We start from the raw sequence: 22,662 nt of genomic DNA, 5'->3' as shown, positions 1-22,662 counted from the left end.
ACCGGGTGGACCCGTCAGACCCCTTTTCGAATCTCGTGACACACACACACACACACACACACACACACACACACACACACACACACACGGACTAAGCTCGTTATTATATATCACGATCATAGTATGTGAATAATAAATATCATCTACTATATAATAACGGGCTTATTCTGTCACGTGTGTGTGTGTGTCACGAGATTCGAAAAAGGGGGTGCGACGGGTCCACCCGGTGTCAGATAGCTATAAAATGAGTTGCGACGGGTCCTGCGGCGTCGGATTGGTGCGCCGGCGCCAGACCCCTATAGAAGGGGGTGCGACGGGTCCCACGGCGTCGGGTTGTCGCGCTGGCGCCAGATAGCTATAACGTGGGTGAGACGGGTCCCGCGGAATCGAAATTGTGCGCAATAACTTCGCGTGCATGTCGCAAAAGATAAATGATTAAAGCCGTCTCATATCCGTGGCCACTGGGCGCGTTGCTTTTCACCTTCATGACTGCTCCGCGTATCTATTTCTTTCTTCGTTCGCCTCAAGTTGGTAGCATGCCGTTCTCAGAAAGTGGAAACACGTATGCAAACTGCTGTTTAAATAGTAGCAAGATGTTTATGTGATCTGACGTGGAACGTTATCTTTATCAGTAGAATGATGTCTTTAACGTTATTTTATGCTAAAGCACCATTCTTTGATACCGGTTAAAGAAAACAGGAGAAAACCCCATATTTCGCAAGATACTTTCAAATATTGTCTATAATATATTGATAAGGAGTGTTTGAAGCTGAAGCTCGAACATTCTGCAAATGTAGAACTGACGCGTTTAGAAAGAAGACTATGAAATCTTTCGCTTTTAGTTATAATATAAAAAAGGAAGAAAGATTGTTGGAGATACACAGGTCCAATTTCATAGAACTAATAACACTAATATTAATTTTCGTTGATCAGTGAAAGCGAGCGAAGCAAACACTACAGAAAGTCTGAAGTCCGGCTTTAGCCGGACGCTATATATATATATATATATATATATATATATATATATATATATATATATATATATATATATATATATATATATACTCAAACACCTGCAGGTGTGCCCCATAAAACAGAAAAAAAGGACAAGATGGAACAGAGTTCACTAGAATTTCGCCCGAATTTTACACAACAAAGCTGGCCCTTTAAAGCATGAGGAGTGGTGGGTTGGCAGGTCATTCTCCTGCTACAGAAGGTGAGAAATCCTCACGCGACATCCTTTTCCCAGACCCAGAACGCTACGGTAGATAACCGGATACCAGGGTTTGGGTGACCAACTTAACCTCGAACGGAGGAATCCGTACGGGACCCTGGGCGAACGGGTGGGGGGACCTCAAGCGCAGAGGCTCACTAACTTTGCTATCCTTGAACGGCTTTCCACCACCAGGAGAGAATAAGGACCAACTGCAGGGACGAATTGGAAAGGAGCATATCAAGGCAGAATTCCAGCTAGCTAGTGTCATAATGAACAACAGGAAAGGAGGAACCAAAACTGTGAGCTAAAAACAGATATCAATCCAATGGCTTATTGTGGTCGCTTGTTAGAGGAGGAACTTGCTCCACGTCTCTGAAACAACGAGATTTTAGGCCTCCCTCATACCTAGAATAGGTAGAACATTTAGTTTGGATAGCCTGTTTTTGAATATCTTCGAGTTTGGACTAGGCATAATTTCAGCTGGAAGTAGATTAATCCAACGCGCAATTCTGCAGAAAAAGGAGTTAAACATAGTTGAGAAAAATTTTCTCAACTATGTTTAACTCCTTTAGAAAATTTAGAGTAGTGCAAATTGAAACTTCCTGTTCTCTCGCTTGTTGGACGGAAAATCCAATATTTGCTTGCCTTTAGCTTAAGTTCCATTCGTAGGATTCGAAAACTCAAAACTAAATCGTTCACTACTCGTCTGTACTTCAAGCTCTTTAATTTCAGCTAGCCGCGATGTTACCAGAGTACCGGTTGTTTAGGTTGCCCCGCTAATAAAAACTAATACCCATGTCTCTTGAATCTGACCCTGTTAGTTAAAACCTGCGTAAGTCTTCATACTGCGCCAGCTCGTTGGTCACAACGATGCATTCTTTCTTACGATTCAGGGTTGGACTTTTCGCTGTTATGTAGAACGCCTCCAGTGCTTTCCGCACCGCGACGTCAGACGCGCATGCCAAGATCGTGACAGTTATGTTGAAATGGGTGTTTTCATGACATTGTCTGCGATGAGCTTGAAGGGTTTTGATCTTACGAGCCCATCTAGGTGCTCCTTGACCCGAGTACATAGTGCTCTTCCTGTTTCGCCAATGTGCTCAACCCAACATAATTGACAGGTGATCAAAAAGATAACTCCCAAAACTACGCAGTCCCTTGCCTTTCATTCGGAAATACGACGCAATTCAGTGTTTCGCAAAGTCTGTCATAGGCACGATTGCAGACTAGCTGCTTCTTCAGGTTCGCAGGTGGTGTGCACCACTCTGTACCTACTCTTTAGGCCCACCACTCGTAAGCTCCCTCGCACTGCATTGCTCATATCATTCGAAATGAAAGGAAAGCAGAAAGGGATCTTTGCAAGCTGCTATGTAATACTCAAAGTCAGAGATAGCAGTTCCACTTAGTGCTGATCTTTCTATCCTAAGCCAGCCAAACCCGAACATAACATCGAAATATGCACTCTCGCAATCTTGTGTGTCACATATAGGTGATACATGTCTTTCTAAGAACACGCTCTCAGTTTTGGAATTGAGCCCTAGTTTCGCTACATTCCAATCAATACGACTGGTGTGTGGGGAACGGTAAAGAGGGTCCCGGCGGATTCTCCGCCAATGCCTCCGAGACATAACTTGCCCAGACGCCGGGACCCTCTTTACCGTTCCCCACACACCAGTCGTATTGATTGGAATGTAGCGAAACTAGGGCTCAATTCCAAAACTGAGAGCGTGTTCTTAGAAAGACATGTATCACCTATATGTGACACACAAGATTGCGAGAGTGCATATTTCGATGTTATGTTCGGGTTTGGCTGGCTTAGGATAGAAAGATCAGCACTAAGTGGAACTGCTATCTCTGACTTTGAGTATTACATAGCAGCTTGCAAAGATCCCTTTCTGCTTTCCTTTCATTTCGAATGATATGAGCAATGCAGTGCGAGGGAGCTTACGAGTGGTGGGCCTAAAGAGTAGGTACAGAGTGGTGCACACCACCTGCGAACCTGAAGAAGCAGCTAGTCTGCAATCGTGCCTATGACAGACTTTGCGAAACACTGAATTGCGTCGTATTTCCGAATGAAAGGCAAGGGACTGCGTAGTTTTGGGAGTTATCTTTTTGATCACCTGTCAATTATGTTGGGTTGAGTACATTGGCGAAACAGGAAGAGCACTATGTACTCGGGTCAAGGAGCACCTAGATGGGCTCGTAAGATCAAAACCCTTCAAGCTCATCGCAGACAATGTCATGAAAACACCCATTTCAACATAACTGTCACGATCTTGGCATGCGCGTCTGACGTCGCGGTGCGGAAAGCACTGGAGGCGTTCTACATAACAGCGAAAAGTCCAACCCTGAATCGTAAGAAAGAATGCATCGTTGTGACCAACGAGCTGGCGCAGTATGAAGACTTACGCAGGTTTTAACTAACAGGGTCAGATTCAAGAGACATGGGTATTAGTTTTTATTAGCGGGGCAACCTAAACAACCGGTATTCTGGTAACATCGCGGCTAAACTACTATCAAGATGAGCGCTATTATGGTCTGCTTTTCTGAGTAATCTCTTTGCTAAGTCATATCTTGTGGTGTGACGAGGCATTTAAGGGGATAGATTACATGTGTCCTTGATTTTTTAAGCTCTGAAGAAGGCGATGACGCCGAAACGCAAGCCAGAATAAAGTTGAATAACAGTCTTGGTTCTGCTCAAACAAAGTAGTGCATGATTTATATGTTGCGTTTCATCCCCATGCATTCTCCCACATGTTTATCCTCTTGCTTAATAAAGTTACTCAAACCCTTCCTTCAGAAACTGGAAACAGGCATGCAAACGACTGCGCTAATGTTTCCAAATCATGGCGGTATCGAAGAAATATATTGTAATATTAGAGTGTTCGGAAAGTATCTGCCGAAATACGGCAAAATTTCGAAACAACACAACTTTTTAACAACATTTTATTATTCGACGAAATAATCTCCTCAACATCGACAACCTTCTGCCAACGTCTCACAAGTTCACGGATTCCTCTTGCATAGAACTCCGGCGACTTGGAGGCGAAGAAAGCCCGAAGGTCATTTCCGAGGTGGTCACGATCATTGTAGGTTCGGGTGATGCTGAAGCGATCGGAAGAGATGGTAGTCGCTTCGGACCAGGTCCGAGCTGTACGGTGGGTGCGGTAGAACTTCCCATCCGAGCTCAGGAAATTTCTGGGAAGTCTTCTTCGCGATGTGAGGGCGTGCGTTATCGTGCAGCAGGCGAACGTTGTCAAGCTTCAGGTGCTCTTGCGGATCTTATCGGCCAGTCTTTGCAGTTGAGCGCAGTAGACCTCGGCAGTAACTGTCGTGCTGTCCGGCAGCAGTTCGGAACCGTAGATTCCATAAACTCCCCACCAGACGCTCAGCATGACTTTGTTCTCATAGATTCCACCTTTCACGAAAGGATCCGGCATTTCATCGCCAGCGCACCACGCGCGTTTGTGGGTGTGGTTGACGAATAGGACCCATTTTTCATCTCCAATGCAATGGTGTCCAGCCACTCGAATCTGCAGCTTCTGAAGAGCAGCTGAGTGCAGATGTCCAGGCGTCTTTGGCGGATGCCGTCGCTCAATGCATGTGGGAGCCATTGACCGAGCTTTTTCACCATTCCGAGAGATCACAGTCTATTCCCCACGGTAAACCGCGAACAGCCAAGACTGGCAGCAAAATGCCGCACACCTTCATATGGATGCTGCTCCGCCAGATTCTTTAGTTCGTCGAACGGTATTGCAGTGGTCGACCAGAGCGAGGCTCATTTTCGAGTTTCTTGTTTCCGGCTTCGAAGCGCTGGAACCAAGGGCGCACAGACCGCTCAGAAGGGGCTTCAGTGCCGAATACTTGACTGAAGTTTCGATGGGCTTCAGCAGCATGGTGGCCAGATTCGAACTCAAAAAGGATGAAATAGGCAAGGAAGAGGGAGCCAGATATGTTATGCGCATACATGCGGTAGAGTCCTTATATAATATATTTAAAACCGGAACTTCCAAAACATCTCAAAAAATCTGCGCTACTGCGAAATTTTCGGCAGATGCTTTCCGAACACCCTAATAGGTTGTCAAAATATAAGTGAGACTTTCGTGGCGGGCCTATTTTCGAAAGTATTACGAAATATAAGGCCGCGTTTTTCCCCGTTTGTTTAATATTTTGTTCGCTTTTAGTTTGTTATTTGCAAATTTCGATTGTTTGCAGTTAAAACTTTCTGGTTGTGTTAGAAAATGTTGGACCAGAAAATCATCGTTCGTGTAAGCATGCTCTATGACTTCAAACAAGGCAAGAGTGCGTCCGAATCCCATCAAACTCTGCTCTCGAGCTTTGGAGAGGACTGAATTTTGAGAAGTTAATGTTTCAAGCAGTTCAAGCAGTTTTATGACGGATACGAGAGTCTTGAAGACTTCGACCACAAGGCAGAAACAGTTCAGGAGAAACTCGAAGAGCTTGACTGGGGTGTAGCCACATCCGCCTTGCCCCCCAGACATGGCATCTTTGGACTACTACCTTTTCTGCTCGATCCACCACAAGTTTGCTGAGAAGAGTTCGAAAACGTCGAAGAATTTCGAATTTGGCTGTCCGATTTCTTCGGCTCCAAATCATCCGATTCTACTATGTGGGCATTCATTCCCTGCGCGCTCGATGGAGAATAGTCACTGATAATTGTGGAGAATATATTACGGAATAGTTTCTTTCTTGAGGTGTGGTTTATATGAAAATGGGTCAAAATTCTCATCTTTATTTTAACAACCTAATAGGTGTAAAATCAACTTTGAATGTTCCCCAAATGTAGTACTGACACAATGAAGGAAACTATGAAATCAACATTTAATCCCGTCATAATTTCATCACTGTTTGAATTTCTAGTAAAGCGTAGTTAAAAAATACAGATTAAGTCTTTTACAAAATGTTCTAATTTTCACTGATCAGTGAATAAAAGAAGTCTGATTCCGGGCGTTAGTCAGACATTTGGTCTGGTTCTATAATGACGGGCTTAGTCTGTAGCATGTGAATGCATGTATGTGTGATACGAAATTCGAGAAAGAAGGAAGACGAGTTCAATGACGTCTGAGAGACGCCTCGACGCCCTAAAACGATACAGAGTGATACGAGTCTTTTTGAGAAGATGAACTGTTGATCAACTGATCAGACTGTGACAGCAGGTAATGGTTGATCGAATTAATGATAGCGTTATCAATGGAAACAATTTTTTCTCTGATTTATGAAGGCCGGCCCACACCGCAAAATACGATCTTTCCCTCTTTGTGAGAAAGACCAGAATTTGATTACCAGCCTCTTTAGCGCCGGCTACCCAATCCGACGCTGTAAGACCTATCTCATCTCAACTAATCGCCTTCTGGCGCCGGCGCACTGCTCTGATGCCCTGAGACCTCTAGCTGAGAATCTTCCGCTTATTGTAATCTGGCCCGTCCTTAGTTCATATTTCGTATTTATTGTAGTACTAGAATTATTTGTAGGAGTGTTGCTTTCAAAAAAGAAGTCTTTCGTTTTTAATTTCCGAAAAAAGAAGAAGGGTAAAAATGCGTTCGCTCTGTTTTTGTTACAAACTGTAACCAAACAGTCTCATTTTATTAATACTTCCAAGTATTAACGGGACCCAAATAGATTGCAATGTAGCCTAAATAACAATTTAAAGAAAGAAACGGAAATCTCAACTAGGACGCTGTCCTATTCGAATAACTACTAATATGATCGCAAATATTTCTATAGAATGGTCTTAATCGATGTAATCCTAGAAATGTGAAATGAAACAAATTGTTCATGTAAGCAACATTTGAACGAGCATCAAAAAAGCGAAATGTATTATTGATAGTGAATATTGGCGTGTAGTCAATAATACTGCATTTGGAGCAGGTCGCAACGAATTCGGCCACTCTTCGACGGGCAACCTCCAGGCCTGATGTGACATTGAGCAATTCCACCTTAAATTGGGTGAATCTTCAACAAAATGAAAAAAAAGTTGAGAATCCCAGCCCACGAAATTTATGGTACGCATTTACAGGAACCGAATGTGATAAATTTTATGATCCTTAAAGGCATCACCCCACGAATCTGAGGTGCTACGGATTTCAGGTGGAGTGTTTGTATACGGGATCGTAGATTATGAAGAGAAGGGTGTTTCCGTCCATTTCCTCCTAATTGCCGTAAAAAACGGCTCGGACGATACGGCTTCGAGCGATCCGGCGCGCTATTTCTTACAACGAGTTCGATTGGGGCGCGCCAGCCTTGAGCACGCTTCGCATCTTCCGAACCGTTTTTTACGGCAATTAAAAGGAAATGGACGGAATCACCCCCTCTCTATAATCTACCATCCCGTATAAGAATTCTCCACCTGAAATCCGTACCACCTCAGATTCGTGGGGTGATGCCTTTAAGCGGAACGTGTCCAGTGATGCGTCCAGATGCGCTACGCTCACGGTGGCCCCTCTCTACCGCGCCTTTTGATAGCACGATTGCACCAAGCGAAACTTTTCCTCGTTTTTTAAAAATAATTTTCGTTCTCGTTTAGAGTTGAGTCGAAACAACTTGAAGAATGTGTGGGGTGCTGAGACTCTTGGGATCTTTGCCCGAATCATTCCAGTTCCAGAATAAATAGGTGGTTCAGTGAAAGTTTATTGCTACAACTAGACGACTACTCGTGAGCAATGAAGGCGAAGTATAAGTGAAGCACACCAAGCAACAGCTAGCATAAGCGGGTCACGCCCATAAACTACTTGAGTTGCAGTGAGGTCACGATAATTGTCCACCATCGCTAGATGGTAAAGAACGTGTGCTCTGTCAATCCCGACGCACTAATTTGGTTGAACACAACTGGGGTGAAATGAGCACGACGAGCAAAACACAAAACCTTTTCTGTGGTTTGGAGTACATTAGAAAATCCACACAACCAGAATTGTTCGGTTACGGTTTCATCCATATTCTTAATTGCGTAGTCTTGTATGTACTCTGTTCTGTTATCTTTGCAGTTGTTAGAGGGAACTTTTGTAAGAAATTCTACATCTTCTCCAATATTTTGAATGTACAAGATAATTTCGTATTACGAACTTTTGCATGCACTTTAAAAATGAAAGTTGATAAAATTGATTGATTGATAAAAAACACGCTAGTATACAATGTCTCACCGGGTTGATTGGGTGATGTTCGCGAAGGGATTGGTCACATTTTGATATAAATGCGGCATGAGGCTGTGGAATAGCATTGAGAACAAAAATGTGATCGGTTACAATCCGCGAAAGCTTCCGCAGACTATTGGCGGCCTCTTTTACTATATTTTCGGATGCTGATGTAGAGTTTGTTTCTGGCACAGCGAACATATCTGTGTACCTAAAATGTAATAGTTAAGGGAAGAGGAATGTTCTCACACTGCTGTAAAACTATGATTACAAGTACGAGTGAGTTCACGCTCTAATCATCTCTTCATCCTGAAAAGCGGCGTGAGAAAGTGCTGATTTCGCGGTGCATTGCCTTCAAGCTTCAGAATCGATTTAATGTTTTGGATTTTAGGATTTTTACGCCGAATCACTCTGTTAGATGATCAAGCAAAAATAGTTACGTTTCCTTCTTGCCCGCCAACCTGCAAGTTAAGTTTGCGAGAGCCGTTTGCGATATTATCGAAACAAATTTCGTGGAAATTGTACTGGGTGATTCAAAAACAGTGTTTCTAAAAAGAAAAAAAAATTGCATGGGCTCACTTTAAAACATCACCTGGAAAGTATGAATAAAACATTTGGTTTATATTCTCTAACCACTTTATTGAACAGAATGTCCGACTTCCGGCAGTGATTGTATTGCCTTTCTATGGTCAACGCATTGCATGCTGGAAGTGTATTCGACTAAGACTAGAGTGACATTTACAACATGTAAAAACAACAACAACTCAAAGGCATGAACCCATGAATCTGAGTGGTGTTGATTTCCGAGTGCTAAAGACTAAACAAGGTCGTAGATTGCAGAAACAGGTGGGATAACGCTCATTTTTCCTAATAGCCGTTAAAAAAGCGTGCAATATGCGGCGCGTGCACAAGGGTTGCGCACTCCAAACTGGTCGTAGAAAACAACGTCGCGGGATGCTCGAATTTCTATTGTAGCGCGAAACCTTTGTGCACGCGCCGCATCTTCCGGGCCGTTTTTTTTACGGCAAATAGGAAGAAATGAGAGTTATCCCACCCGCTTCTGCAATCTACGACCTCGTATAGTCTTTATCCATCGGGAATCCATACCAATCCGGATTCGTGGGGTGATGCCTTCGAGGAAGTGCAACGCTATGTTGGAAAAAAAGCTCTAAGAGTTTGCACACCATTATAATATATGTTTTATAATATTTATGTTTTCCCGACTAAGGAAGCGTAGTATACAGTCTGGTCAAAACGACAAGGCTCAGGCCCAATGCACTAAAGTTCTGCTTCGAAGCGTCTCGATGGAGCTAGTAGCTGGGGTTTAGAGCTGGGACCATCGCGCACTACAGTTATGCTAGCAAGGCTCCCACCACTTTCGTAACCGCTGCGCTCCACAGCCCCGCTTCGAATACAACAACGCACGAAACTACACCTTGAGCTGCTGCAGCCAGTACGGGGATACGAGATGCAAGGATGTCATTTTACGTCCTCACCCATACACTTTTTCATTCCTTGCCTTTGTCGATCTCATGAAATCACAAATCAGGCTCTGCAAGTTTGACTTCATGTGCTGGTGTCATCGCCTGACGCGATTACCGGTATCTTCGCCGAGGTCCATGACTATAGCTCTGCCCAACTTTCTCAATTCATTTGTCTATATTCCATTAGCTCTTTCCAACTTTCTCCATCCATTTATCGATGTTCTATATCTTGCAAAACCTGACGTTTCATCTGAACTGTTACCTTCCACGTGTCATTCGCCGTATCGCCGACACCATATCGACTTGGGCGTGAAGATCTTCACTGTGGCTAACCCCAGGCCAAAATGAAGAGCACCCATCTAAGCAGCTCCTTTTCCGTGCTGTCAAGAATCTCCATCATAGCAGGCGGTGCCGCCCATGTCTCCTATCCATAAATCATGATGGGACGAATTGCGGATAAATAGACTCGCAGTTTTACTTCGTTGGTGATGGAGGTCGAGCACAGGCATTTTGTTGAGGAGCTAAAGGCAGAAGTGGTCTTACCACATCTTTGCTGAATATCTTTCTCGTAATTGTCGTTGTTTTTCAGCATAATGGCCACGTTACAGGACTCGAGACAACCGATTGATGAGTTCTATCAGTTGTCCGTCCACTCAGATTCTCGATGGAGATCTCAATGAGACCCATATCTGCTTGTACTTACCAGGACGCCTATATGTCTACAGGTTACTACAGGCTACAGCTAGCTTTGCCACAAGATTGAGAATATCTTGAAGTTTCATGCGGCTTTGCGTGAATATAGCGATCTCGTCGGCGTACTCAAGACTGGTCAAGCTGCACAATGGTATTGCTAAGACTTCAACAGGACTGATCGACTGTTCTTCGCATGATGCCATCAACGGCGAAGATGATTAGGAAGGGTCCCGCCACTGCTCCTTGACTTCAGTTACCACTTCAAACAGTGTTGTACATCCGGCTTGTGTTTGAACCGCATTAGTTGTTCGTTGATTCACTTCATCAAGTAGGCAAACGAAATTACTTGGCACTCTATTGCCGCAAAGGGCGTTGAGAGAACAGCCTTAATTAGAAGCGACGAAAGCAGCTTCAAAGTCCAGAAAGGTTGATTGCATCGGCTTCGAACAGCGATGTCAGATATCGATGACTCTCTTCACGAAGAACACCTGGTGAATCGCAAATTGCGATTCACCAGGTCGAGAGCTACCCTGTGCATAACATGCGGCGATTCCTTGAAAATTCCTAGAGCACCTAACGGATAAGTTCTCGTGGAATGATACATGTGATACATTGAAATTGATAGTTTCGGTTCATTAACACCCACTTTATTGACAATGTTGAAGACTGGTAAACACCTTTCCACCTTCCTGCTTCATTGTTTTGGAAGAGCATGAACGTTCTGCGAGTCTATGTCCTCCCACGTCTTTTTTAACTCCTTCGTTCTCGACTTCCATTCGTTTTAGCGGTCTATTTGCAGTTTATGACTCAATTTCCTTCTCAGACGCTTTTCCTAACTGAAATCGCCAATGCTGGGAACAGCACATACAGGAATATGGATATTGTTTCCGCATATGCAATGGCAAATTTCTCCCGCTCCGATATAATTGGGAGAGCCTCCCCTGCAGCGCCCCGAATGCACTATATGGAGGAATTTGCGTCATAAAGCTTTTTTCAGCTCCCCACTCCAACATGAATAGACACACTCGCCAGGAATGTCGTTTTGCACTCTTCAGACCTGCCGTGTCAATTTTCGGTTGAAAAGGAACTCCTCAGTTTCTCTTATACAACCGTATCTTAAAGCTGAGAAGAACTGAAGAAGAGGAACGGCTGACGGAGTGGAATCCGATATCTCAAACAGGTTTTTTTTTGTTTTTCTGAACTCCGGACTGAAGAATCTTCCTCGTTAAGACGTAGTCAAGCTGGAGTTTGAGAGTTTTCATCTTCTGCCCACCCTGCTATTCAAACACTGAATGGATTTATACCGATGCGTCGATGATTCTAGCGTGGGAGCTATGTGCACGTAAGTGGACCAGATGGTTGCTGTTATCTGACGTGTCCTGCTGGATAATACCATCTTATTTTTAATACATCGGGCTGTTGCTCATGTCTCATCTTCCCATTCGCGTCTATTCCGAAAATGACCAGCCGCAGGGTGAGTATTCTAAACGTGAACACATTTAGTTCATTATAGAAGGCATCCTTATTGTTGTTCTCAGCGTTGTTCTTTCCGTAGATGCATGGGCACTTACGATCCAGACTTTAGCGTGCATCTCTTGTAGCATTATTTTCCACTAAATATCAATAAATTTGTTATGCTAAAATTTTTACTTTCTCTTTTCGTAAACTATTGCTCTTAATTTTACAAGCATGACCTTTATGAGCATTTCACCTGCCATTGAGAATACTTGTACATCAACATCAGAACTATGACACATTTCGTAAACTATTCCTCCTTGATTTGCTGCATAGCAATTCCCAATAACCATAATTTTACGCACAGGAGTTTTACTCTGCAAAGAGAGGCATTCAAAAGAATTATTTTTTATCGGAGTTTCTGTTCCGTCACCAACATCATGGAAGCGGAAGTAAGGCAGCTATCCTTAGCCATGCTCGCTACTCTTACGTTTTCAATCGCTAGGCATGGTTATGTTGCGAGAAGAATAAAAATGCGAATTCCGAGTTACTTGCTGTAACGGTCAAACAGAAACCACTCACCTTAGAAGGGAGATCGCAATAACCCCACGGTATTTGCCATCCTCTGCGATAGGAGCACTCTTTATACGAAAGAAGTTGCCCATCCCACAAAGTAAAGAAATTGTTTAAGCGCAATACCTGTGCTGAATAATTCACAGTTAATTTTCCTTTCAAAAACACAAGTGAAACAAACAGTAGAAATTTGACCAGATTGGAGTTGCGTTATACGGAATGTCTGTCATCTAGAATTACACTCAGAAGAAGTTGTTCGAAGTGAAATTCGAGTAATTTGTGATGTTTACGATACAATTAGGTGGCGAAAATGCAAAAAAATACCAGTCTAATTCAAAAGCGGCAAAAGTCGAAATCTTAAGAGCGCAGGCGCTCGCAAAAAAAAAAGCAAGAACCGTATATCTTGGAGGAAATCTCACAGTTTAGCATGCGTTCACCGTTAAACAAATGCATATCCAATCATCATCAGTAACACATAAAAGGGTATAAAAAAGAGAACAATCACGTTTAGTTCGAAATATTTTGGATTCGAATTAATTTACCTAGCCTTAATTTTGTCGTAGTGAAAGGAATGTCGCAATTCGTGCGCATATCTTCTGATGAACATACTGGTGTAAAAAGGTCTTCGGCCCATTTTAATTGCCCTCCAAGAAGCTCGCCTTTTTTCTGTTTGTCGATCATTAGTAGATTAGTAGCATACAGAGAAACAATGATACAGAGAACAACCCTGACATCAGCCTGCATGCATATTTTTTCAAATGTCTCTGTGAGCAGCACTGCCACAAGAATAGAAAGAATGAGACCGCAACTGAGCCCTGAAAAAAATATTTGCTGTCCCGATACTACTACCACTACTTTTTGACCTTTCCTTCTGGAAACGTGTTCAATCAGTGTGGAGATTTTCCAAGACACCGCAACGCAGACTTTCTCCAAGATAACAGAAAGTGACAACGCCATGTTTCCTTACGAAAATATAGTGTTGAAGGTGTAGATGATGAGAATGAGCACATTTGCGCTTAGTTCCTCTTAATCATCTTGGAAAAAGGCGTAGGAAACAAATTGGTGCTTCCAACGCTGTTTTCTGAACAATTAAGGGGAGCTGAGCGTGATGGGATCCATACTCGTGAACTACACCCTAATCTAACATATTCGTGTAAAAATTCCAAAATGATCAATTTCATGGCATGTTGCCTCCAAGTAACCTCAGCGTGTCTGCCGAAACACACATTTTTCCTCTACTTGACACAAATGTCTCATTCTCTATCCTGCCCAATCACACCCACATCGCTGCGCGGAAAAGGAAATTTGACGCCAACTATTTGACAGCATCTGGTGTATTAGAAGTCGGAACGCTCCTATCCAAACGGGATTTAGCGAAGTTCCGTACAGACTTCAACTGGAGGAGTTACCAGAAACTGAGGAAGAGACTGAGAAATTCTGAAGGACTGCAGAACTTACCGATGGTGCCTCGAAAGTTGCACTGCCAAAATATGATGTATATTGGCCAGTGCACGAGATACAAAGAGTAGGAAATGCGTCCGATGTATGTCAGATATTTAGATGACATGAAACTTGCTTCTTTGGGAGGATGTAAAAGAATAAGTCCTCCGGTCAAAATAGTAGAAATAATCCTTAACAATCAGAGTCCAATAAAGAATAAAAACTTAGTGGAACATTATTCTTTGAAATTCAAAGCAAAGTATATTCTGGTGTTTAATTTCCTAAAGGTTCAGAAGAAAGATAGGTTCTACTTTGCAGGTGGATCAGAGCACACTCGCTGTAATGTTCTCGCGGAAAAGTAATGAGGTCAGAACGACTTGAAACTCGGTGCAATTGTGAGAGTGGCGCGGAAAAGCGATCGAGCCATTGCTAGCTTTACTGGGACTGCAGTGATAAGTGGAGTTAGTGACGGTTTTCCGTCTCGATTGGAACCCTAATTTTCACCGGAGGTCTTCGACGTTTCAGCCACGATGTGGTTATCTTGTTCTTCGAATCCTTTCTAAACTATTTGTTCTATTGCAGTGGTCGGTCACATATAACAAGTCTGTATTGGATCTCTAGAATAGGATGATAAAGGAGATTAAGGCCAATGGGTGTTTGTTGAAGGTAGATCGAGTTGACCCGATCCTCAACCAAACTCGACTACCTAAATAAAATTGGCGTGGAAACGTAAAAACGGTTCTTTTTTTCATATCGAAATGTTCGACTTCATAGATCCAAAAAACTTCATAGCTTTTTATGTGTTCCCCTTTAGAGAAGTATTAGAAGTTGTCTTAAGAATTCTTTCTTCGCTGTCAGATGTGACTTCTCGACCGTGGTTGATTAATATGGTGCTGAAGGTGTAGATGACGAGAATGAGCGCATTTGCGCTTAGTTCCTCTTAATCATCTTGGAAAAAGGCGTAGGAAACGAATTGGTGCTTCCAACGCTGTTTTCTGAACAATTAAGGGGAGCTGAGCGTGATGGGATCCACACTCGTGAACTACACCCTAATCTAACATATTCGTGTAAAAATTCCAAAATGGTCAATTTCATGGCATGTTGCCTCCAAGTAACCTCAGCGTGTCTGTACCGTGTTTCTTCTGGTAAGGCTGCACCAACTTTTGAACATCTGACAAAAACAATGCAGCTGTGCCAGACGGTCTGCACTGTGTAAATAGCCATCTCAAGAATGCTCCGCTTCATTCGGTGCCTCCTGCCTTCTACCTTTTTCCTTCACTTCAAATCTCTTCGGTTAGTTCACCATTTTGGTATCACCTCTTGAATGGTCTGTCAACGTCAATGTATGTGCTCGTGTATATCATAGTTGATTTGCCAATGTACTTGTTTATACTACAGAAAAATTTTAATTAGCCAATTTTGAGATTACTTCGCATAGGCAGCCAGTTTATTGTCACGACCAATAAACCAGCGTGGCGCTCTTTTCAGAGGAGGGCGAATAACTAATCCCATGCCATTATTGGATTTTTGATGAGCTGTAAACGAACTTTTTGCAAGTCCTCTTCTTCAGAGCCTGAACTGGGCGATCTAACGATAACTAACGATCTTTAATTATCTAAGTGATTAAATCTCTCCACACTGATCAAACAAACTCTTAACCCCACTTTCTCAACCACTAGCAACTGCACTAAACGTCACCTTTGATTGGAGTCGCCTAGTAGGAACCACTGGCTGATCAATCGCGAGAGCGAATGATTGGTTCGGATGTCTGATTTGGATCAGAAGATTCTAGACATGGAGTGAGTTCCGCGTAATCGAGAAGAATTCATCTTTGCGATTCATTTTAGAGATTTTGGAGTGGACCCAAAATGCCTCTAGCGGTTTTCAGGCCAACGTTTTAGTTTCATCTGCCAGAATTTAAACTCTGCTATCAAAGTTGACTCCGTCAGGTTTTTGTGTTCTATAGGCGATTGAAGGAGCTCATTCCAGTATCCTATTGTTTCCTTTCACGTGCTCTTTGACGCATGTATGTAACCGTCGAGCCCTTTCATCAAGATATTCGTCGCCATAGCTCGTGCGAAAATTCATGTAGATTGCTTCAGATTTGGAGCGGTCCCCTGGTCTACCTGTAGGACAACTAATGCAGTTACTATTCTACTGCTCTTCAAATTCCTAGCTGGATTTTAATAGTGAAAAGGAGAGAAATTTTTTCGGTTTGAATCAATGGAGTTGCAAGTTTGAGAGAAGCGCTGAAATTTGTACATCCACTCATATTTTCTAAGTTCGAAGGCATCAGGGAGATATGTTACAGTACCGTTCGATATATATATATTTAGTATCTATATTTAGTTAGTGCATATATATATATATATATATATCCATGTATGATGTTACCTCAGAATCATGTTATCCACAGTCATAAACGGAAGTAGGCTGGTAGAAATAACGGCAGCTAGGCAAAACCCATAATTAGTGAAATTTCTATATTTTCTACTCGTCTTCAGATCTGAGAAACAGAGACATTTCGCTGAGTTTCAATAATAAAAGAAGAAACAATGCATAAATTAATCGAAATTTCGAAAGACATACCTGCATTTTTCATGTGTTTACTCAGCTGGTGAACGTAGATTCCTAGAATTTATTATCAACTGTAAAAACGAAGTTGAGTTCACTCGTACCCAAGTTACTCGGCTGCGGGAGGCTTCGTCCCTTTGACCAATACTGACGTGCTACGAAATCCAAGCTGACAGAACAGCTAACTACTTCATCTGCTGTTTCAGGCGAATAGGCTCGCAAAAAATCCATAAGATGAGTGACATACGGTGATTTTGGACTCTCAAACTCTAAAAAACATAAGAAGAGAATATCACAATAAATGATAATATAAAAAGAGAAGGGCGGGTGTAGTGTAGCGGTTAGAGGTTCCGCTTCCTGCACAATCGACCGGAGGTTCGAATCCGCACTAGTGCTCACCAAGCCTTTCATCCCTCCGGGGTCGGTAAATTGGTACCAGACTTGTTTGGGAGGATAAATCACTGATTTGACACATCGGCTAGCCACCGCAATTCATTGTATAGGCCAGTTACACGTTCGTAAACCTCAAACGATTCTGAATTGAAGTGAACGTGGGGGCGCTCCCCAAGTGGGTTGATTAACGCCAGAAAGTTTATCCTTTATCCTTTATAAAAAGGAGAGCGGAGTAAGATCTTTGAATTCAAAAGCAAGGGATGACACTGGACATGAGTTTTTTAAACGCTTATTTTGCAGCTAGCAACTTTTACTTCAGGTAGCTAAACGAATTTCAGTTTCTTCTTCTACCATTCCCCGACTTTCCTTTCGTTGTTTCATCTCTGTTTTGCACTGCTTTCCTTATATAATTTCCATCTCCACTCTACTCTTCCTCTCTATCATCTCTGTTTTACTTGTTGCTACGCTGTTTCTCGTTTTATTGTCGTGTTTCTCCGTCTTACTTCTTTGTCTTGTTCCTTTGCCTTGTGTGTTACGACTGTTCTGTCTTGCTTCTTTGTTTTTTTAGAATTGAATTTTCGTTTCTTTCCAAAGGTTTGATTCTTATATTGCTCTTTCTGCTTCCTTGTAAATGGTCTTGGTTCCAGTTTCTTTGTTTCTTTTTCATGCAGCATGCCTTCCTAGCAGTTCACGTTCACTTCAATCGTGATTGTTTTATTTTCGTGTATCTCAAGAATTCTTCCATTTTTGCTCTTGTTCGCTATTTCCCCTCTCCTTCATAACCTTATTCTTCTTGCTTAACTATCTTATAGCTTGTAACTGCTTTGCTCTCAGTGTCTACATCATGATAATTGGAGCTTCAATCACAAGACATATCACGAAAACATTGAAACTGGAGGAACACTATTCGCATAAAAAATAGTGAAACTTTGATAAATGAAGTTGTGGGCTCTTCTCCAGTCAACGTTTCATGTTATAGAAAGTACATTTTGTACAAGCCATCCTGGATTATTGTACTCTAGTATTGGAACCCTATAATGAAATGCACACAGGGAATTCATGACTACGCTCACTTATGTCTGTGTTGCTGTTTGAGTTTGCCTACCGTTTGAATGCTTTCTGTGGGGTGATAAGGCGCTTGAGAGAATAAATCACTAATGGCTCTGATTTCTCAGGCCCTGACGAAGGGGAAAACGCCGAAATGTTACCCGTTAATAAATATGAATACTAATCTTGGCCACAGCTCAGGCAAATCAATAAAGAAAGTGTTAATCCTGTTTACGCCGATCATCTTTCTATTCAGTTCTTCCTTCGACTCGTTCTCCATATTTATGGACGTCCGTATTGCATATGTGATAACTTTTGATTTGAGACTCCTCGAGTTGTATTCGTCAGTCTCTCTTGTAGATGTTCCTCACAAACTGTATTTTCTTTCTCTTTATTCGCAACCCATTTTCTTCTCTCCTCCGTCTAATTGCTCAAGTATCGTCTCTTCTCCACTGGTATTTCACGAAAAGAAAACAACATTGTATATGGAATGATGCTTTGAGAGAAATCTTCCATCAACACGTAAACCTTTTCTTGCCAAGCAAGTGATGGCAATAACAAATATAATGCAGCCGTTAACCGCTTTGGCAATATAGTATCGCTTGTCGCAAACCCTTGCCCGTGGATGTGCTGAGGAAGTGATGGAAAAGCTGTGTAGTAGAAATGCGTTGGTCGTGGGGAGTCGCTATTGTCCTCACATATGACACACCTTGTTCGGCCAGCGTTGAGAGTATAGAAGTCATTCCTGTGCTGTCAAAGGCTTTCTTATAGTCGACGAAACTTAACGTAACTGTAGTCCAACCCTGATGAACCACACTCCACTTCCTGTGGTGTTTTCTTTTTTTTGTTCTGCGGTGAAGGTTCCTAAGACATCGTGCAACACACATTTACAGCACTTTTCGAGTTTTTTTTTTGAAGTAACAGAAAAAGTAGTTAACTGCTGTGCCAACTTGAATTTCGCAACACGATAAAATTGGTCCAGTTGACGGAGCCTTCGGGTAGCGGGTGTAGCTTTAGGTACAGTTTAGTGTTGGATCCACATAAAAAATGAAACCAGTTCACGCAAAAGTTGTCTGGACGCTATATCTATTGCAGAAAATCTCTTTTCTTACCGAGTATGAATTGCCAAACTCTTGCATGAACGAAGTTAAATGCTACTGTGTGAGGCAACATAACATGACATGATAGGGATAGCGAACCTTAAACATGTAACTATAGGCAGTCAAAGCATTCTGAAGCTACGTGCAGTCGCGTTACCGGCTGCGAGAGAAGCAGCGCGGTAGAACAAGCGGTTGGTACTGAGGTGGAACCATTGCTATTTCCGCTAGACGGGAGTGATGAGTAGAGAGCGATGACACAAATTGCTACTTTCACAAGCTCGGCTCAAGCGCTGCCGCTGGCGCAATTGCACCAAGCTTTAGATCGCTTTGACCCGATGATAACATTTGCGCATGAACCAAACTGTTGGCACGGTAGGTCTGGCCAGTGAAAATTGGGACTGGAGGGTTATGCCTAGGTGCAGTACAGTCAGGAAAATTGCTATCTAAAGTAGAACTCCTTTCAGTAGGTTTCTATCTGAATACGAACTCTTACCTAACAACTTCAAACCAACCATGGCGATCCACACAGGTAACACCTTGAATATGACCATTATTGCAGGAAAGACAGCGTAGAACTGCATTTCGACTGCTATCGACCACGTATGGGTGAAGAGATCTGTTGCCTTTGACAGCTGAGGAATATGACAAGTCAGACCAGCATACTCAAGGAATTCTCATCTCCTGTTTTCCAACTATCACTCATTGATGAGTTTTTCATCAGCGAGAGGAAGTAAAGTGATGTACGTGTAACCTTTTTCAAACCTTTTCGTTTTATTAGTAGTTTCAGATTTACCGTTAAGGTTAATTAAAAGAGAAATTTACGAACGCGGATTTGTGGCATCGAGTTGCTGCTACACGTTTTTCTTTTCTTTTCAAAGCGATGTGATCTTGCAGCGCGCCGTTCATGCGCGGCGATTGCTTCATGCAAAACATGTACTACTGCCTTTGAAAGCTTGAAAACAGAGTACGAGTCCTCACCATTGTTTCGTAGTTCTTAACGCTGTCAGCCGCTTGGATATTCGTAGTCAATAACAATGCGTATTTAGCAGACTCCTTGTTAGAAAGTTGTATATTTTCGAAAAATAGAAATCGTGAACACGTTAGCGAAAGTATGATCATCAGAAGGTAGGAGGGCAGAATTCGTTTTGCTCGTCGATAATAAAAATAAGCTATTTCTATGATACCAAATTTCTTCTCTTGTTCGGTCATCATTGACATTAGATATCCGGACAGTACGAAGAACCTGTAGTGTGATGCGTTAGTTAACGTACTAGTGCATTCTCACTAACAAATCTATTTTGCAAGAAAAAAGGAGGAAAATGGTTCGTCTAATGAAAATAGATTAGAATTCGAATTATGAATATTAGCTTCTAATGGAACGACTAACTGATCAACACCAACATATCCATTTGGAAACAACGAGGGATAGTAATGAAACAATAGTACGGAAATAATAGCAATCGCTCTAATCCCTTGCAGATCATTTCGATAGGATGGACTTCTAAAGAGAATTACAGGAAAAAAGGAAAACTGCAGGAATTTCATCAACTACAGGAAGATTTCTTTTACGAAGCTTATATATCACCTTGTGCTATTGAAAGTCTGAGATTTTTCCACATCTGATTCCATGTTGCAAGGTAAAAGTAAAAGTTCACCAGAATCCGTCGCGACCTTCTGGAGTGATCTTCTTTCTTACCCGTTACGGTGTTTTTAAATGCTGCAGCTGAAATGATAGGGAGTAAAGTATAGGATGGTAGTAAACTGAGACGATAATACAGATGCAATGCGAATGCTAAAAAAAGGACAAACACCAACAAATGATATGCTGCAGTGAAAACGAACAGGTTAAGAAAAAAAAAACAGGCGAATGCTACAACCAATTGGGCAGAGGTAGTGTAGAGAGAAAATCTATTTCAGCACAGAATGAGCGTGCGATGCGGCTGACGCGCTTACCTGGTTAGACACATTACCCAACAGACAAAACAAATGTGTAACGAAAACTGTTCCACAACAGTTTCACTCCTCATAGTAGTGAACGAGGAAGTCGCTCAACTGCACAACTCGTGCGGGAATAGGTCACATACTCAAAATCCGGGAGTGATATGTGCTTGACGTCTCGGTAGTATCATCTTTCTGTAGTGGGTTTGATTGTCATCTTCATCGAGCAAAGCAAAGGACTTAGCGGCGAATTGGAAAAGCACATTTGTTATCAACAACGGTGGAAGAAGAAACTACATATCAGGATAGCATTCTCGAGGACTCGTTGTTCTAAGACGGGCTAATTAGAAGGACCTGAAACTGGTGAACGACCTGTTTCGGAGAGAATGACGAGCCTGTGCTGGACGTGTTTTAAAGCACGACAAACATGGGCTGAATTTTGAAGTCTACCAAGGAATTGTTTGAAAAAAGAAGAATTTTGAAACCCGATTCGAGTTTATCACAAGATGAGCGGTCGGGGGCAAAAACAGCTGCAGGAAAACGTTGCAGTACTCCTTTTGAAATTGCAGGCAAAGAGAAAATCTGGAAGCAAAATAAAGAAGAACAAGTCTAAAGAAGTGTCGCAGGAGCTTCCGCGAATATAATATGCCATTGACAGTCCTGTTGTGCGAAGGCGGGGTTTGCACCTTCTTTCGTTATGAAACCGAAATCAACACCAAGAGTTCTAGTCGAACCTTTTCCGTTCGCCAACTCCTGTGTTGAACCCCATCGTTCATACTCGTTTCTTCTTTTGGGAGTGAGAGTTACAAATAAGTGCACAAAATCTAGTACAGTCTTCAGACCCGATTTTATATTTACGTACATTCTTTAGGCTGGTAGTCATTCTCTTTAAGGGGCCATCAGGTCCCTTTAAATGGTCCCTATAAAAAACCTTTGTGACTTGTAGTTGTGGTGTCTTTTGCGTTACTAAGTCTAGCGAATGAGGTAAGCATTAGCCAATGTGTTGCTGTTTGAATTTACCTACTTTTGAATGCTTTCTGTAGGATGATAAGGCGCTTGACAGGATAAGTCACTAATGGCTTCGGTTTCTCAGGCTCTGACGAAGGCGAAAACGCCGAAACGTTAGTCAATACTAATCTTGGCCACAGCTCAAGCGAAGTAAAATCAAGAAAAATGTTAATCCTGCTTACGCTGCTAATCCTTCTATTCAATTCTTCCTTTAACATGTTCTGCATATTCATGGAACGTCCGTATTACATATGTGAAGCCTTTTCCACGATTTGAGACCTATCGAGTTGTATTCGTCAATAAATCAGTAAAAAAACCAAGTATTCAACATGCCAAGATTCAAGGACACTCAAACATGGACATACTAAGAACTCACACTCGTCAAGCAAGTTACGGACTCAGAGCTGTTTATTTGTTCAAATCCACAGTCCTCCCAGCACTCTGTTACCTAGCAGAGACGTTGGCAGATACCGCACTCACGATTAAGGAGATACCTTTTACTCAGAAAGCCTTCTAGAGGTGAGTTGTGAGTTTAACCGCCGCACACAACATCGAGACGATCTTCGCAGCTCGAATTCCGAGAAATGTATAGC

At 42.4% G+C, this 22,662-nt stretch overlaps 3 protein-coding genes across 3 annotated transcripts; 1 reads left to right on the top strand and 2 right to left on the bottom strand.

Annotated features, from left to right (window-relative positions):
• Positions 1–4,479: 4,479 nt before the first annotated feature.
• On the bottom strand, positions 4,480–4,830 carry RB195_004818 (uncharacterized protein; the record flags this gene model as incomplete). The annotated part of the gene is made up of 1 exon (XM_064182837.1): positions 4,480–4,830. The coding sequence occupies one exon, from the start codon at positions 4,828–4,830 to the stop codon at positions 4,480–4,482; it is 351 nt and encodes a 116-aa protein (XP_064034104.1).
• A 280-nt stretch (positions 4,831–5,110) lies between these two features.
• On the top strand, positions 5,111–5,769 carry RB195_004817 (uncharacterized protein; the record flags this gene model as incomplete). Its single annotated transcript, XM_064182836.1, has 2 exons — positions 5,111–5,188; positions 5,593–5,769. The coding sequence occupies 2 exons, from the start codon at positions 5,111–5,113 to the stop codon at positions 5,767–5,769; spliced, it is 255 nt and encodes an 84-aa protein (XP_064034103.1).
• A 6,195-nt stretch (positions 5,770–11,964) lies between these two features.
• RB195_004816 (uncharacterized protein) lies at positions 11,965–20,752 on the bottom strand (the record flags this gene model as incomplete). The annotated part of the gene is made up of 12 exons (XM_064182835.1): positions 11,965–12,024; positions 12,113–12,154; positions 12,236–12,373; positions 12,579–12,700; positions 13,112–13,384; positions 16,688–16,852; positions 19,136–19,222; positions 19,435–19,566; positions 19,617–19,755; positions 20,102–20,366; positions 20,511–20,624; positions 20,709–20,752. 12 exons carry the CDS (start codon positions 20,750–20,752, stop codon positions 11,965–11,967), a joined length of 1,581 nt encoding a protein of 526 aa, XP_064034102.1.
• Between the last annotated feature and the right edge of the window lie 1,910 nt (positions 20,753–22,662).

This window comes from Necator americanus, chromosome I, assembly GCF_031761385.1.
Source record: "Necator americanus strain Aroian chromosome I, whole genome shotgun sequence".
NCBI lineage: Eukaryota > Metazoa > Nematoda > Chromadorea > Rhabditida > Ancylostomatidae > Necator > Necator americanus.
The sequence above is the reverse complement of the archived record's forward strand: the minus strand, read 5'-3'. Positions and strand labels throughout refer to the sequence as shown.